Here is a 19,222-nt window from a genome sequence, read left to right as displayed (position 1 = left end):
AGTTCTATACAACCTGTATGCAACTTCTATACTCAATAGTAGGCAAGTGCCCTGGTTCAGACCTGGGCAAAGGGTGGTGTTCCGGTTGTGAGACTCTGGAGTGAGTAAGCAGAGCGTAAGACTGCTGTGAGATAGCTCCGCATGTCCTGATGCGATGTGGTTCAACGTGGTAGTAATGGGAGGTGTCAGGTAGAACTCAAGGCCCCCCTGATGCTTGGATGAATCACAAAAGCGCTAGCCAGGGGGAAAATGAAAACAAAAGGCCCAACAGATAATGCAATGTAACGTGAAATGGCAAATCAATACTCTGATGAAGCATTCTGCCTGACCCATGGCACGCCCACTTCATCTTCAGATAACTTTCTATAGCAGAAAGACAGATCCTGGTTCAGGCTTTTATCTAGCATGGATTAGTCAGCTCTGTTGAAAATTATGTTCACCTTCCATGCAGAAAGCGAAGATATAAACTGTATCTTTAATCTTTCTTGGCTCTCCCAAAACCCCAGTTTGAGAATCGGAAAAAAGCATACATAAAGTTTGCAGCGTTTCCTGAATTTGCTCCAGTAAAACAAAGAGTTTCTCCACTGAGAGATAAGAGGCAAGGGAGCCGAAAAGGATACAAGAAAAAAAATCAATGAAGTACAAACAGGATTTTCCTCCATCATGAGACGACAGGAACCTAGCGGGCAGAGCGTGAACAAACGGGTTGTTGCTATAGTAATCTCTATTTGACAAGGCTTGTCTTCAAGCATTTTTCATGCAGCTCGACATAGGGGAGAAATTGAGGGAGAACGAGCAGAAATAGAGTGCGACGGGGGCCCAGGCCAAATAAAAGCAATTCAGTCGACTGCTGAAAAGCAATTACTAAAACAGTGTCACGAGTGGGTACCTCAGCACTTTGGGTCACGGGCCCAAAGACACCTCGCCAATGTTACCACTGTGATGTGATTAGCAACTGGCCAACTGGGTGAACACTGAGACTGAGCACCATCTTTAAGGATAATATGAATAGCCTAATTGTTTGCCAAATTGCAGAATATGAATTGGCTAATAGTTTGCCAAATTACAGTTGCGCAAAGGGAATTCTGAATAAGCCTACCTGATCCCCCCTCATTACCCAGAGATGGAATCAGAGGAGTGGACAGTGACAAACAGATGTCTCTCATCAGAAAATGAGGCTTTTCATACGACCACGATTTTGCTCTTGTCCCTTAATGTTGGAGCACAGGCACAGATAAATTTAAGATTGAATCGGATGGCCACATTAGTACAAAGCACTGGGTTGAAACTTCACAAAATCTCATTACCCAAAATGCTTCTCGTGTGGCCTTACAAATTGCGCTGATTCATCAGCACAATTTTAGTTATTTCACTGTCCTGTCATCACGTCAGTCTCTTGTGAACTGGTAGAAGCTGAAGACAGCAACCAGGAAGTGTCTAATGATCTGTCCCAGACGCAATTGTTTAGAATACAATGTGCTAAGTAATGTACATGCGATGGCAGGCCCCTAACAAGAGTTTAGAACAGTCGTGTGCAGCTGAACTGCACTGTGGGTAGGAGCTGGCAAAAGGTGCGGTGTTGCCTTCATCAGCCCCAGTCAGTGGTGTCTTTTGTTTGCCTGAGCGGGTCCCACACTCATTACCTTGACACCAAACAGGAGCAAGGAGCAAACAGCAATGATTAGGAGCCAATTATTTCCACTATCCGCCCCACTCTAAAAAAAGCAGCCAGAAAGCAAACTGAAACAGAAAATTGCGGTTCACATCAGTAGGCCAAGCATTAGCTGGAAACATATCCTTTATCTAACGGTCTTGTGCCCACCTACCCTCCAAAAATGGCACCTGTTCTTTTGCATTGAGCCATCCCTTCTTGTTGTGTTAATGAGTGATAAAATGAGAAAAGATGACAAGTCCAGGGTTTTTATTAGTGGACAAATATGAGAGGAAAATACGATGGACTATTCTACCAGCTATGCTTAGCTACATTCCTTAGCCTGACAGCAGGAGTTTGCAGCTTTTTTGCTTCTTCCAAGAGTGGGCCAATTGGATATGGCCAATACAGGCTCACATGTGACAAACAACATTTATTTTTCATCTACAAACAATGAATGAAACAATTTGATCAAAGTACAAAAGAGTTTTGTCCTCGTGTCCATTTTTTTGCCAGTTTATTTCCAACCAAGAGCACTTGAATGCGCAACATCATAATTATGACTTCCAAACTCGGAAGTGGGAGCTTCCAAGAAGCACATGAATGCAGGATAATAGCATTAGTCATTTTTTCTTTGGATTTTGCAGGTCCGGCATGGTGCATTCATGCCATCTCGGAAGTCGGTAGTTTCCGACTTACAATTTGTCCTATTATGAATGTTCTCATTCCGAGTCAGAATCTCGGGCACATCCAGAGTAGACAGAGTTTCCGAAATGACGGCAAACGTGTCACTGCTAGATAAAGCAACGAAGATGAACATTGTTTTTTTTACGTGACACCCATTATTCCGAGCACGCATGAACACAGTTTGCTAAGAGTGACGCTAATTATGTCGCCCTTTTATCCCAGTTCCAGCCTTCTGACACGAGTGGTGAAAGCACCATTAATTCCTCTGTTGACACTGCTAAAATTATTCGCTTTCATTTATCGACCTCGGAAAGCAGGGCCTCAATCTCCAAACTCATAAAGTTATTTTGTCTGACTCATTTTGAGGGATGACTCTTCCTGACAAATGGGGAACCACGCCTGGCCTTACATAGCATTTTTGGGGCTTAAATTATGCAAATGCATGCTCATTCACGAACAGATGGGATTCCGCATATTTCTGAGGTCATTTAGGACAGTTTTATGTCCTAAAAGTTACGAGGGTTTTTTTAATCTGACGTGGCACACTTGAGCCCATCGTACAAAAAAGTTATTGAGGGCCAATGTTAATAATGAAAAGCTTAACCATAGGCACTTTCCTTTGCTTTCTTTGCATTTCTCTCTGAATCTGAGTTTGTGAGATCGCTGGTTAGCCTTCAGCCAGGATAAACATAGCTAGCTTGCTTGCTAATGTCACCCTAAACAACAATACTAAACAACAACACTATCAGGGATGATCAAGGTTTAAGTCCTGGCAGAGTGCTTGATACTCTCTATCTGTATGTAAATGATGAGCCTACATGTGGTGAGTAGTTATTTTCACTGTGTATTCTTTGTTTGAATGTTTATTGTGATCTTAAAAAGCTCATAAAAATATTTTCAGTTGACGGGGGAATGCAGAAAGTGAGCAGCCTCTGCAGGGTTGCTACAGACACACGTGCACAGCCTCACAGGCACACACACACACCAGCGGGGGTGCGCAGAAACAGACAGACACACACACACACACACACACACGCCAGCATGTGTGCACAATAATACACACACACACGTACACACCTACTAGCATGTGAACACACACACACCAGCATGCATTCACATCCACTCCTCACACATATATGTGCGGACATACATACACATTTATGAACGCATGCACACATACCCACAGGATCCTGCACACAGATGTACACACAAGAGCACCCCCTACCCCAAGCCACACATAGACAAACACACTCACACCCACTGCATACAGTATATATACACACACACCAACAAAATTACTCCTGTACCCACACACACGATAAACTGAGGGAGAGAGATGTGATGCTGTAGAGTCATGGGAGAGACCCCCCCCCCCCTCATCTGTAAACAGCCAGCATCTCACAGGCGACCACAGAGAGAGAGAGAGAGAGAGAGAGAGAAGGAGAGAGGGACAGAAAGAGGGAGAAAGGGGCACTGAGTAGTGTGCACGGCACCAGGGACCTGTTCTTAGGGGAGACCACCTCTGCCCTGGGAATAGCCGGCCTGAGAAAAACAAAAGCACCGCTAATGAGACTTTTCATTACCGCGTACGGGGAGGGGGGCCGTCGCCAGACCCCGACCGTCGGCCGAGCAGACTCGTTCATTCCGTTCGGTTTCTGAGCTCAGATTTAATGTGATGCAATATTTCTGTCACTGAACTACCTGGGGGCAACAAGTGAATCATTAAGGCTTTCCTCCCTCCCCCTGTCCGCACACACATGCATGCACGCGCGCTCACACGCTTGAGGGACAGCTCAAGAACGGCGACAAGAAGCAAAGGCAAGTTACAGTTCTTTTCCTTGTGCTGCTTTTTTTCTGAGTGCATGTGAGACGCCGTGCGTGTGGAAAACTGGATGAAAAGGCTAAAACCTGCCGAGAATGCGTCGGGGAGCATGAATCCTGCCGGGAAGGAGAATGACATGTTTTGTCAGAGGGCGGTGGCCCTGATTGTTGACCTTTGTCTTCAAAACAGCCACTTCCTGGACTCGGATACCTGCCAGGACTATCTCTTACTGCTGAGAAACCCCAGCCCCGGCCCGAAGGAGACAGGTCAGTCGGCAATTTATGTGTTGGGCGGTGGGTGTGTGTGTGTGTGCGTGTACGTGTTTGTGTGTGTTTGAGTGTGTGTGTCTGATGCAAGGAACTTTTAAGAATAAAAGGTTCTCTTTTACCACTTCTTTGTATACATTGTTGCTCAGATTTAGGAATGCGTGATGTTTGCTAATTGGCTTAATTAGTGGCTTTCCATCATCTCACGGTTTCTGAAATCTACTGCTGTGCACATTAGCATTTAGTGGAACTGGAGGTTAAGTAAAAGTGCTATTAGCCCTTAATTATCCAGATACCTTGCAGGAATGAACGATGCAGAAAAGAACAGAACACACAAACCGGCAGTGACAGCTCCGGGCAAAAGACGCGGTGTTCTCCTCGTGTTGCAAACTTGAAGAGAACACACTTTTAAAACATTCATTCTGCCTACAACCTATCCCAACAACCGGTTACATTAACTGCTGTATGTGTTTGTATTCCAGCAGAGTGTTGTAGAGCAAATTAAGTAGTTTCTCTATGGGGGGTTGAATCCACCAGGTCTTCAGCTGCAGTTTCCCTGAGCGCAAAACTGTTGATCGATTACTGCCCAGAGGGGCGACTCATGTTGTGGTGTGAGTCAAGGAGGGACAATGTCCAAGGAGGCTTTCCCGGGTTCATTTGGAAAACTGGCCAGGGGGACAGGAAGACGGCTATGACCCATGGAAATATGCCCAGCTATGTGTGCACAGGCGTTGGAACGTTTAATTATTCAAACCGCAATTTGGAATGCAGAGAGGGGTGTAAGCTAATGAGCATGAGGGACCCCTCATTGCTATATTTACTTAATGTCAAAGGCCACCCATTTTTGCCCCCTCAGGTGATCAGTTAGCCAAAGCTGCTCAATAATGCATAGCCTGCCCGCCACATCGAATGCAAATATCAGAGAGGAAATTGGTTCAAATTGTGACGTTCCATTTAGGGTTTTTGTTAACTTGCACGCTGCTGTACAGATGAAGAAGAGAAGACCCCTGACTTCTCCAGGAAATAACTTTAATAAGTCTTCATAACCCTGAGGCAAAGAGCAATGGAAAACAAAAAAGCAATCGCTGTCTTAAACTGTCCGTGTGCAAGTCTTTTAAATACGTGCCTTCAAAAGGAATGCAACTACAAAGGATATTCCGAAATAGATTAGTGGATGACGAGCTGCACTTAAACAATCTTCTTCGGGGTGTGTGACTAAGAAGGGCTCTTAATTTGTACGAACGGTGCAAGTGACTCCAAAATAAAAATAAATGTTCACACGGAGTCAGAGCCTGTGGACTATGCCTGTTGTTGGCCGAACCACTGCTGTGTGTTGCTGAAAGTCAACAGAAGCCTGTGGGCTTGGCTGTTCACTGATAATAAGGCATGGTATAACACAATGCAAAACTGGGATGTTGCTGGATAATTAGCTACAGTAAGAGAATATAAGGTGAGAAATGGCGAGGGTATAGTTTGATAAACACATACAGCATGAAAAATAGCTGGAATAAATCATGATTAAAAACCCGGCATATGGTGTAATCATTAGCCGGAGGATACTGCTGCTGGGGTATCTTGCAATACATGGAATGGAATATAGTGTGAACTGGCTGGAGTATAGCTGGGATAAATATCAATAAATATTATGGAATATAGTGTTACAACTAGCTGGAATACAGTTACTCATATTGCAACCAATGGGATGGAATACAGCATGATAACGAGCTGGAGTACAACATGTGATATCATGATAAATGCGATGTAATACAGTCTGATAATTACCTGGAATCTTATGGATTCAAATACTTTGACTAAGCTTGCCTGGTGTATTAAGATCAATAGAACACAGAAAAGTATTTGAATCCAAAACAAATACTACAGTATTTGAACCCAGGTCTGTCTGGAATATTGCAGTATAGCATGGTAAATGGCTGGTATTCAGTGATGCTCTGTTGTGTGGCTGGTGGATCAGAAATAACATGAAAAGTTCAGTGTTCCTCTAGATGCAACAGCGGTTAAAATGCACTCAATCACAATAAAATGTACAGTACATCCACATACTGCAGTGAAAAAGGGCAATATTGTAAAAGGGTTAGCCTGGAGGGCCGGTGTGTATGCAGGTTTTTGTTTTCACCAATTACCCTTGCAAAATATGGCTGTATAGAACAGCACTGGTTCACGCAGTAAAATGCTTCATATTGGGACACAAGAACCGCTGTCATTCCAAGCGCTTATCGAGCAATGTCAGATGGCATACACGTTAGGGCTAAAGAAGTCATTAAGGCCAGAATTGACAAGAAAACCAGAAATGAAGGCTTCATTGCCCACCGCTGGGTTATACAGTGGTGCGTAGAGGAAGAAGACTCTGACCTTTCAAAGTCGCTGGTGGAAGGCTGGTGACTGATCACACTTGAGAAACACTGTCCGTATGCATGTGTGACTCCAGACTAACATTCCACAGGTGTAGTAACACCACCACCACCACTGGACCTTGTGAGGTGTGAACTGTCATCAGCTGGCTTGTTTGTATGGACACCCATCTTAACGTGGTGAGGTTCTGTCCCTTCCACAGTCGTATTTTGCTGGCAGTCCACCAGTGCCCCCACAGGGTACTTTTCTCTCTCTTCCTCTAGACCTGACACTTGTCTCCACACCTCTGTTGATGTGACTTAATGTGGCAGCAGGCGGTGCCAGCCCCACCATTTTTCAGGAGACTTCAGGCAAATTGACAGAGATAGAAAAGGAAAGAAGAGGGCTTTGCACACAACGCCAGTAATGAGATGTGGACACATGTGGAAGCAACATGTGAGGCCCCCACTCCAACCCCTCCACCCTCTCTCTCTCACACCTGTGCCTTTTCTCTAGTATTCTACCTTCAACCCCCCATTCATCTCCAGTTCATCTCTAGGTCTTTAATTCCCAATAGTAGGTGAGTAGGTTGAGATATTCACAGCACCTTGCACAATACCCGCACCCATGTCCCAAACAGTTTCAGTCAGCCTATTTTTTAGCCTATGTCTCTATGCATCACAATGGCTTCCTTGACTTTCATTGGCACAACATCACTGTTGACTCCAATGGCGATGAAAAGCCTAGAATCAGGACTAGATACTGAATGCTTTGTTATACCAGCACTAAAGAAGCGATTGAATGCACCTGGCCAATCAGTAACAGTTGAGAAGCCAACTGTCCAATTACTTTTGGTCATGTAAATCAGACAAGATGGTTGTAAATACCCTCAAATTAATGGCCAGTCTGCACTGTAATATCATATTCATTGTTTCATTTCAAATCCAATGTGCTAGAGTGCAAAGCCAAAAGAACAGAAATTGTACCACTGTCCAAATACTTATGGACCCTATATGCGTATACTGGGAACTGTGTATAAAAAAGGCAGTAATTTCACAGTTCACCCAATATAGAGTACTCTCAAATTAAAGCTGACAGTCTGCACTTTAACCTCATAATATCAATACAATATGGTAGAGTACAGAGCTAAAACAACATAAATTGTGTTACTGTCCAAATACTTACACACAATATATGTAATAAGATTAAACAATATTGTCTGACAACATCAAGATTCCAGAGAATTCTTACCATGGCCGGGTGCAGGGAATGTCACAGGTGATGTTTCCGTAGAGACGGATCCTAGCTCTGAGGAGCATGTCCCTTGGTGGTGTGCAAATCTCAGTGTCAATTGGTGTTACCGTCATGGGTGAAATTAAATGTACTTCTCTGCGCCAATGGCATTTGTGGATGAGCTGTGGGGACAAGAAATGCCACTGCGCATAATCCATCCACTGGCATAAATGGCTACTGCCACATAGAAGCAAAAACAAAGCTGTTTTTAACTGCCGGGGATTTGCAGTGAAAAACTGATGGACATTTCCTGGTAAGACTCCAAAGATGGAAATAAATGTCAAAAACTGGCTTGCAAGATATAGCAGTCAACAGGGGAAATGCGGTATAATCATATTATCCTTTGAAATAGCTTCAAAACATCAATGCTTTTCAATTTTCATGCTTCCCATTCACATTCCTGTCACGGCTGAATGGGAAAGATCAGTATCGAGTTGAAAAATCGCATGTCATGAACCATAACCATGCGCCTCCAGTATGCAGCATCGACGGATGCTTCTGGATGTTTTCTGACAGCATTGTCAGAAACGTACACAGCGTCTGCCCTAGCGCCCCACCCTTTCAGTGCCCTTACTGTAAATGGTACAGTAAATTGTCTGAGGACCGTTCTTCTTGGGTACATAGACAGAAGCATGCTGTTCCTGCCAAAAAATGAAGATAAGTGCGGGAAGTCAAGCAACTTTGACTGAGTGAGAAAAACCAAAGCATAGGCTAAGTGTAGCGTGTCTCACTCCAGCTGATTCTGAACACTTCTCTGACTCTGAATGCTTTTTAACTCTTTGACCTCACATCCTTTGAGGCTTACATTCTGCAGCTTCCTTTGAGGGGCTGCGTGAGAAGTGAACGGCAGACAAACAGCCAGGGATCTGCTATTTGCTTTCAACGCGCGCTTTTCTGAGTACGCTTTGATTGCAATAATTTTCCATCGGTGTCGGAACGAATGGTCCCGGAAAGGAACGTCCTTTGAATTATCTTGGAGTCTCCGCAGTACTGGTCCATCGCCTGTTTCCGAACAAACGACCCCCTCACCCTCATAATTATTGAAAGCCCACCTTAGGAGTGATCCCGGGAACACTCCCTCCTAACCCAGAGCTCAGCGACTCTCTGACATATGGCTTGACAGTGGGGGTTGTCATTTGATGGGTTTAAGCCATTAAAGGGGTTGTGACTGTCGGCCATTTTACATTTATATTTTATGCATTTGGCAGATGCTCTTCTCCAGAGGGACTTACACAGCTAATGTTCTTTACATGCAATCAATTAATACATCTGGATAGTCAATGAAGCAATTCAGGTGAAGTGCTTTGCTCAAGGGTACAGCAGCAGTGCCCCACCTGGAAATCAAACCTAAATTACACTGCACTGCTATCCCTCCTGCTACACTGCAGTGCTGACACTCCAGGTGCTTTAGGACAAATGGAGGTGAGACAGTTTGGAAGATTAATGAGCTAGTGAAAGCTCTGAGGAAGATCTACCTCCCGTCCCATTGGTCGGCAGCCTTGGTCCTGCAGTGCCTCTCATGTTTCTGGTTTTTGTTCCATCTGAGCTTGATGTCTTGTCAAGAGCGTGAGCTGGCATATCCAGAACCATAATGGTGAGCTGCTAGGTACCTCCATATCATGATCAATTTTGTAGTCAGTTTGGATAGACCAAAAACCAGGAACATCTCTGGCAGTCGAGGACCAGGGCTTCCTTCCCCCATCCTACTAAGTGCTCAGTGGAAGCACCACAGCCCTTACTGGAGGTTATAAAGAAGTGGTTTTGGGCCATTTAAAAATCGTTAGTATTGATCACCCCATTCACTGCTAACGCTAGTGTGGGTGGACGCCGTGTCATGTGAAGGACATGATAGTACTGTGGCAATAGTTGGCTTAAAATCGCACTTTACAAAACTGGGCAGCAGCACTTTTTTTTTGTCAAATGAGAGAGGTGGTTTTAAAAGGCAATGGTAGGGGAGCAATGATGGTGGCATGCTGCGTGTTGTGGGGAAGCAGGACAAAATGGAGACCAGTGGCCTATTACACTGACTGCAGCTCAGCAGCGTGCTACAGCGGGTGGCATCTAATGAGGGGGGTTTTGCTCTCAGGCCACTGATACATCCGAGTGGATTATTCTTGCGCTTTCAGCACACTGGAGTTTATCCAGGTCTCACCGGCCATGCCGTGGGTAAAGACACAGCCGATTTCCTGCCGAGATGGAGCATTAAAGCCACAGGTTAAAACGGTTCTTTCCTCGTCCAGAGTGGGAACCCACTTCACGGTCAGCAGCAGGGGAAAGGTCTTCTGGGGGAAATGCTTTTTTAATCTGTATTCCACTTCACTGAAAGACAAAAGAAAAGAGTTGGCAGAGTGCCCACTGCTGTGGAGATTCCTGAGCTATATCCCAGCAGGGGGGTTGGGGGGGGGGGTTTGGCCCCATTCCCCCCCCCTGCACCCTTTACCCCCCTTCCCCAGCAGCATAGATTGCTGGGGCATAATCTTCCCCTGAGCTTTTCCCACTGAGGAGCTGAGGCTGCCATCTATCCCTATGAATAAGTAAAGGCTGGTCTGTGCTACATGGAGGATAATGCAGGAACCTGCATCTTGATCCATGCTCACAGTGGTTGAGAGGACCTCTCTTTACACCTCTCTGTTTTTCAGGGGCACAAAAGCCCTATTATTGAGCCTGTCTAAATAATTCAGATGACCTTCTATGCCAGATGCAGGATGGTAGAGCAGGCCTTCCGCTGGTGGAGTGTCGGGGGGGGGGGGGGGGGGGGGGCATGTTTGGAAGTGATGCCGAAAAGTGATTTGATAGATTAGGATTTGACTGATGTATTTCTACTACTGGACTCAATCAACAAAAAATGGTGATTCCACAGTTTTGGTAACCACTCTAAATTTAGAATAATAACATATGATCTATGTGGAAAGGTGAACATGAGTTAAGGTTAGCCTGTCTCTAAGGATTATATGATGAACAAAGATACAACAAACAACAAAAAACAGTAGTCTTTCTAGTAGTGAGATTTAAGATTTTCTTTCTCAAGTAGAAAATTGTCTTACCCCATTAGCAAATGTTTTGTTTTATTTAGCAAAAAGGTTATATTATTAAGTCTAAGATAAGATATTAAGTGTAAATTTAAGACTAAAATATTTGTTAATAATGATTCATTTTTTGGTTTTTGCAGGGTACAGATTTTTGTTTAGTATGGTTGACTGGTGAAAAGTAAATATACATATGTATGTGTGTGTGTGTTTCTGTTTCTGAGAGAGAATGAACACAATCTGAATGCTACAATCATCCCAAGAATGATGCTGCAGACACAACGATCCTGATGCAAACAACCATGCTCAATCCTATAAGAATTACATTCAACATTTAACACAAATGTTTTTAAGCTCATAGCAAATTGTTTAAATAACATCAAAATGACATACATAATGCATTACATACATTAGCATAGAAGAGGTTAATGATTCAAAACACCTTGTTCAGTAATTAGATTAATATTTGCATGCATGAAGGATCATATTAGCAGTGACTTGCACAGCTCCCCCGCCGGTAGATGAGGATATCAGTAATCATGCACATATGAGTGTGTGTGAGTGTCTATGTCTGTGTGTATGGGGCATTTCTAACTGCATTTTAGTGATAGTACCTGTTATGTATTGTTTGTTCCTCACGAATACCGTAGTGTGGAAAAGTCACTTACCATTGCGTCGGTGTGTGTATGTCAGATGGAGAAAAACCAGTTCATTAAACAAGCTGCGTTTAAAAGTCGGTCTCCGCATTTTCATTGTTGTGCAGTATCAGTTGAAATGTACAAGGCACAACAGTACCATTGCCGCAGTTAAATCCCATTAGCATAATGCAAAACAGGAGGCAAATTCCTCCTTCTAACTGCGGCAGGCTGGGTACAAAGCAGTCTGCTTAATCTGGCGAGTGAACAACATCTGGGCGCAGTCGGCATCAGAGACATAAAAGTCCCGGCTTCCTGGAGTCAACTGTGCCCCTTGTTTATGAAGCACCCGACAGTAATTTTCCTTCGAGGACTTATTGTTAAGAGGAAGAGGAGGACAGGAGACAGGTTCTGGGATGAGAAAGCAGTGTGTGGAAAGTGAGGATCCTCGGTCCTTGGCGTCTGTGCCGTGAGGCAAACACGGCAGGCAAGCTGAATGCACCGCACGGGCTGATGGGAGAAATCCCACTCAGGCTTTGTTCACACTTTGAGTGCCTGCGCTGGGTAGTCTGACATCTATGCTCTGAATGTGTGAAGGCCTCTGAGAAGCAGTTTGCTGGCGATAAGTATGTTAACAGACACAGACAGAAGGCCAGGATGGTGCTAGTTTTATTGCTTTTCAAAGCAGACCTGTTAGATGTGAACAACAACCTGCGAATGCGTGCATGATACTGCCAGAGAGAGGAAAACCCATGACGTTCACACCTTCGGTCAATAGGATATGACTCTGTCTGGTTGTACGGCGTTGCATAATTGCGTGTGTTTGGCAATTTATGCTAATTTATTATTATCCTGTTAGTTGGTTATTTAGCAGATGTTCTTATCCAGAATGACTCATAAGGGCTTTGTGACAAGATAGAGCACGTCACTACAGCAAGAGCGTGGGCACAGAACAGCAAGTAGCCTATCAGTAATGAAGCCTCAAGCCGAAGATCAGTGCAACCAAATGTTTCCATTTATGTGTGGTGCACACTACAGGATAATCCGCACGATTTTGCGTCAGATTCGCCCCTCCTGACAATCGCTGGACTGTCCCCAATTTGAGGATGGTCTGAACTGATTATCTATCCACTGCCCAGATTATCCTGTTGTGTGAAGTATTCACAGACATAATCTTAACCCTCCAAAACAGCAGGGGTCACCCCGATTTCAAATGGTAAATATGAAACATTCTAAGTGTGAAGGGATCAGTGATGGAATCCCAAACAGAAACGTGCAATAGCCAAACAATCCAGTACAGGCAACAGTATGAATGTTTATTCACCTTCAAGCGCAAGCTGAAGACACACCTCTTCAAGCAGCACCTCTCCCCATCCCTCCCTACCTCCCTGTGAACCTTAATTGTTGTCTCTGTGACTTGCTTTGTGCATCGGTATTTTTAGTTGGCCAGGTAAGCAGTGTTTGGATAGTTAACTTTGGTCACTTTTGCTCTGTTTGTTTGTTTGTTTGTTTGTTCAAAAAAATAAATAAAAAAAAAATAAAAATAAATGGCCCTTGTCCTTCTCTTTGTTGTACAGGTAGCAGTTGAAATTGTACTTCCCTCTAGGGTCTTTCAGCGAACTTATCCCTGGTTATGGGTATGCACTTTGTTGTACATCGCTCTGGATAAGAGCGTCTGCCAAATGCCAATAATGTAATGTAATGTAATGTAATATTTTATGGATGAGATCCCAGATTATATAGCATCTACCATATTTGGTCATTACTAACATAAAAGTGGTGACACCACAGAAATAAGCAACAATGTAACTAACAACTAGTCCTAAATAGCCTACACCTACACTCAGCTGTTCACACAATCTCTTACTAACGGTAAAACATAATTTCGTTTCTGCCCACAGCATCATTTTTCAGTAACACCATGGCATTTTACAATGGCATGGCGTTAATCAAGTAGAGGTTTCATTTAGGGATATGATATTTCAGTAGCGAGCTAGCTAGCCAAATAGCTACGATGCCAAGTGGAAGACAATAACCGCAAGGAGATATGCCCACAACATTTATTAGCTGATTTTGTTGCAAAGTACCTCATAGCTAGTTACTAGGCCTCTATTTTGGACTTGAAGCTTGGTAAAACTTGCCCTTGGGATTTCTCAGCTCACTGGCTCATGCTAGCTTGAATATGAGGAACTTATATGATAAAACACCTTAAAATAAACTTACCAATGACAAAGTCATCCAAACAAACTTGTATGTATTCAATTTCCTGCTGTAAGATCTTGTCTACTTATATTGAAAACCTACCTTGTTGACAACCTTTGCGTTTTTTCCGGGTAATTCCGGGTAATAATTTTTGGAAAACAAAAGAATGACTTATCTCCCGATCTGCTTGATTTCAGCAATCATGTACTGTGCAGAAAATAACCAGAAATTATTTGGCGAAAAACATGTGCAGTTGTATGAACTGGTTATCCTCCAGAATAGCAGGTAAGTCAAAGTCACGAAACCTGTGACGTGTATTAAGAACGATCCATAGGCTACGTTTACGACTGTCCTATTGTTTTTACAAGTTTGTATCAACATGCAGTAGCCTACAGGCTGAGGAGTACACAAAATAACTGCCTGGCTAGCTTGCCATCTCGCCAAAGAAATACACACATAAGTCATTCAGATAACTGAATGGCTTATGATGGTTAATATTTCCAAATCCAAACTCACCCTGGTTAGAGAGGAGCAGCGTTAAAACACAGTTGCAGATTTTTCACACAGTTACATACATTTTTTTTTTTTTTCTAAAGCCGAAAATAAAATTAATAAACAAAATTGTAATAAAATGAACAACGTCCACGAGTTGTGGAAAATAAACATTGTATCTTGTATTGTAAAAGCCTACTCTGGATCCCTCCATCATCCAGAACTACCGCCCAGTATCTCTTCTTCCTTTCTAAAACTATAGAATGAGCCGCTTCTACTCAACTTTCTTCTTTCTTTTCTAACAACAACCTGCTAGGCCCCCATCAGGCCGGCTTCAGATCGGGCCACTCGACAGAGGCTGCACTCCTCTCCGTCAGTGAGTCACTCCTCCCTCAGCAGCCTCCCTCTCCTCTGTCCTCATTCTTCTAGATCTCTCTGCTGCCTTCGACACTGTGGATCACTCCATCCTCCTGTCTGCCCTGTCAGCAACGGGCATCTGTGGCACAGCCCTGGACTGGTCGCTCCTTCCAGGTTGCCTGGGCTGGTTCGGTATCGACACCTCGGCCCCTCGCCACAGGAGTTCCCCAGGGCTCAGTCCTAGGCCCGCTTCTCTTTTCTCTTTACACGCTCCCTTGGCCCTGTGATCACTGCACATGGGCTATCCTACCACTGCTACGCGGACGATACCCAACTCTTCGTCTCGTTCCCGCCGTCTGATACGCAGGTTTCAGCCCGTATCTCAGCTTGCCTGAGGGACATCCAGAGCTGGATGGACAACCCCCATCTAAAGCTCAACCCAGGCAAGACTGAAATGATATTCATCCCTGCTAATACCTCTCCTCATCTGGATCTCTCTATTTCCCTCGGGGATACCACACTCACGCCGTCACCCAGTGCAAGGAACCTCAGCGTGGTGATGGACAGCAGACTGTCCCTTTCCGATAACATTGCGGCGGTGACCCGGTCTTGCAGGTTCTTCCTATACAACATACGGAGAATCCGCCCCTTTCTCACCCCCTACTCGACCCAGCTCCTGGTCCAAGCGATGGTTCTATCCTGCCTGGACTACTGCAATTCCCTCTTGACTGGCCTCCCAGCGTCCGCCATCAGACCCCTCCAACTTATCCAGAATGCAGCAGCTCGTCTGGTCTTCAACCTTCCCAAATACTCACACGTCACCCCCCTGCTTACTTCCCTCCACTGGCTGCCTGTCATGGCTCGCATCAAATTCAAAACATTGGTGCTAGCCTTCCAAGCAGTTAAGGGGTCTTCCCCAGACCCTCAGACCTCAGACCCTACACCCCTGCCAGACCTCTTCGTTCAGCCTCCACAGGCCGCTTGGCATCTCCCCCTCTCCAAACCTCCACCTCACGCTCACGACTACTGTCTGTTCTGGCTCCACGGTGGTGGAACGAACTCCCCGTTGAGGTCAGAACTGTCGAATCTCTCCCCACCTTCAAGTGCAAGCTGAAGACACACCTCTTCAAGCAGCACCTCTCCCCATCCCTCCCTACCTCCCTGTGAACCTTAATTGTTGTCTCTGTGACTTGCTTTGTGTATCGGTATTTTTAGCACTTTGAGATTTGCTCTCCAAATGTAAAGTGCACTACAAATAAAATGCATTATTATTATTATTATTATAATTTAGGTTAACAGATGGAGCAGTTAACTGGTTCAATCTTGGCAGCACACAGTAGGCACCATCTTGCTTTTATAAACCTGCGGATTCAAGATAGAACTATGTTAGCTGTTTAATGAATAGCCTATACACGTAACGTTAGTTGGATAGTTAACCAGTTCATTTGCTGTAGCTACAAACATCCTCTATAAGCTAGCAATGAATGCAGGCCAGCCATTTTGGATGCCTAAACTAAATAAATATGTATTTGCTGATGAAATAAATAAATGACGTACTGTACTTTCTACATTTGTGATAGAGACAAACAGCTCCAGGCTGCTGCTAGCATTAGAATCGCAGTTGAACACCCACTGTAAACCAATGACTGGCAGTCTCCACTCTAGCAAAGGCTCTCTGGGCTTCTGGGCATAGAATCACCCAGGTATTTCTGGAAGCAGCCAATCAGCATGGCAGAAATACGTCACCGAAAGAGAAAACACGCCCCTCCAATTGAACCCCCAGGTGGGTGCCCCACGGCCGGAAGCAGGAGGCATGCTCCACCAAAACTGACAAGTATGAGAGAAAAAAGGAAGTAAACTGACTTTAAATATTACGTATCTATGTACACGTTGTTCTATCCGGTAAATGGCCGATTCAACAGACAGAAAATCAGAAATGCGAGATATTGCAAATATGTTTATTAAAACATTTTTATGAAATGATTTATTTTTTCTGTTGTTATTGTCAGGTATTGCTTTTACAATTTTGAGAATTTATGAGTAAAGTAATTTTGATTGCGAAACAAATAACGGAAAACAATAGCTAAATTCTGGGGGTAATGTCCAAGTTAGGTAATATTTCCAACCTACATTTAATGGCCTACTTCACCCCTGGCTACAAAAATGTTCAGCTAGATGTAATATGCTGCCATTAAGATATTTTCTGGAAAAAAAACCCTGCATATTTACCTTAATTTAATAATTTAGCAATCTATACAAGAATATAAAGTATGGCTGTCAACCAATCAGAATTGAGTATTTATCCAAGCCATGGTATGCAATAAAACTGAATGGACTGCAGACATACTATATTGCAGTACAACCGCAGTGTTCTGCCTGAGGATGTAACTTTCACCCTTTATGTTATAAGCCCAGTTTCTTGCTCATTGTTCTGTATACCCGTCACCTTCTACGACAAAGTCCATAACTGGTCATCTGCCACTCTCTGTTTCGAAGTTCTTACTCCTCTCCCATCACTCACACACCATTATTCACCCACCTTCCTACTGATGCTGCTGCCACATTGCTATTGCCTCTGACGTCTGCTCGCGATTCTGTGTGCGTCAAAGTCCCCCCCCTTCCCCCCTCTCTTCTTCACATGAGGCAGCTACTTGATGAAAACCTGAAAGTGGTAATACCTTTCCCTGCGCCTGATAAACTGGAAAACGCTGGATACTGTTTTGAGTACTTTTATCTGCATTTATGCTCCTTTTTTTTTCTCCTCAATCTGTAAAGCACTTTGGTTTCAGCTGTTGCTGCATGTAAATGTGCTATACAAATAAAGTTGACTTGACTTGACTTGACTTGAGTAACTGTCCTGGAGAACAACATTCACCAGAGCCGGGGATGGACTGACATGTTGCAGAGTACCCTGGGTCAGCATGACACGAGACTTTGGAAGATCAGACTATGAAGCACTGAAAGTGAAGCCATGCCTTTCCCCGGCTGTGACTGCTAATCGTGGTGCCTCGAAGCCGACGCCAACATGATGGATGTCATGGGTTCACCTCTCCCACCAATAGAATAAGACAACGGAAGAGGAGCGACAGTCAGCTTTGAAACAAACTTTTCCCATTTGTGTTTCAGTGCATTTGTAGCAATATGATGACCTGTGACCGAAGTTCAATTTACTATCTGGTCTTCTGTTTGATTGGCTGGGTTATTTATTTTAAATAACATTTAAATGTGACACAACAGTTTAGGTGTAACGCAACTTTTTAAATCCGGGCAAACAGAATGCTTTTACAATCTCAAACTGTTTGTGTGCCCCAGTGCCTGACCCCCTTAGAAAAAATCAAATAATAATAATAATAATAATAATAATAATAATAATAATAATAATAATAACAACTGAAAGCAATTGCTAATACGAGGAAGAGCACAGTTGTTTTTTTCTCAGACTGATAAACTGCTAAGGGCAAACAATTCAACTTTTGGAGTTTTCATCCATATTTCTTTGTAGGAAGAAGCATTTGGTTGGCATTGGCATGAACAGAGGGAAAATAAATGAAAAGGAAGTTTCTGTAGGTGCATTCCTTTGAATATTATTTTTGCTGGCAGCAGAATTTTTGCAGCAGAAGCTGACACCCACCTGAAAAAGTTCATGAGATATGGAACCCAAAAGATAGCTGCTTCACTGTCAGAATTGGCAATGAAAAAAATGTGTAGCACTCATTGTTTACACAGTGGGGACAGAACTAACTTTTAGGTAGTATACTTCATGGGGGCAGTTTTTCTGCTGCCGAAACAATTGACAGGATTGAGTCATTAACTCTGTGGTTAATGGCGACACTTTTGAACACAGGTGTATGTGTTTCATGGTGTTTTCTCTGTCATGGTACTTTGCTGAATTCATTACACCATTGATCCTGTTGTTAATTAGAGGTCAGAAGAGAAGGTAACAGGAAGGTGACAGTAACGCAAATAACCACACATTATAGCAGTGGTATGCAGAAGACCTGAACACACAACATGTCAAACCTCTAAGTGGATAGGCTACAGCAGCAGAAGACCTAAAAAATGAGGTAATAATAAATACCTAGTAAAGTGCTCACGGCGTGTATATGATTAATTGTGTTCTTTATTCTATGCGGCTTTATTTATTCATTTCTATCAATAAATAATCTATCAAGGATGCAAATAATTCTGGAGCCTACTGTATTTCAGTGAACTCCTCCACAAACTGTAAAAACAACTTTTACCCTTCACAGCCATGCAAGTTTTATTTTCTATATTTTTAACAAAGGAATGCGCCACTGTTTCGTCAACTGCCAGGAAAACAATGCTTCTATTTTGAAAGGCGAGCCACTTTACTGGTAGAGAAAAACATGTTCTCTCTAATTCCCACATAAGGATGTTTTGAATTGAATTCAGGTTGGAGTGCTGTCTTCCTGATCACAAAC

General features: G+C 43.6%; 1 protein-coding gene across 1 annotated transcript in view; it reads left to right on the top strand.

Moving 5' to 3' along the window:
* Positions 1–4,269: 4,269 nt before the first annotated feature.
* The window catches only part of syt6a (synaptotagmin VIa), a 56,843-nt gene continuing 41,890 nt past the window's right edge, over positions 4,270–19,222 (top strand). Inside the window, exon 1 of the mRNA XM_061258052.1 lies at positions 4,270–4,426. Coding sequence (XP_061114036.1) covers positions 4,270–4,426 — 157 coding nt within the window. The remainder of the gene's footprint in view (positions 4,427–19,222) is intronic.

This window comes from Conger conger, chromosome 10 (assembly GCF_963514075.1).
Source record: "Conger conger chromosome 10, fConCon1.1, whole genome shotgun sequence".
Lineage (NCBI taxonomy): Eukaryota > Metazoa > Chordata > Actinopteri > Anguilliformes > Congridae > Conger > Conger conger.
This window is presented reverse-complemented; position numbering and strand designations above follow the sequence as displayed.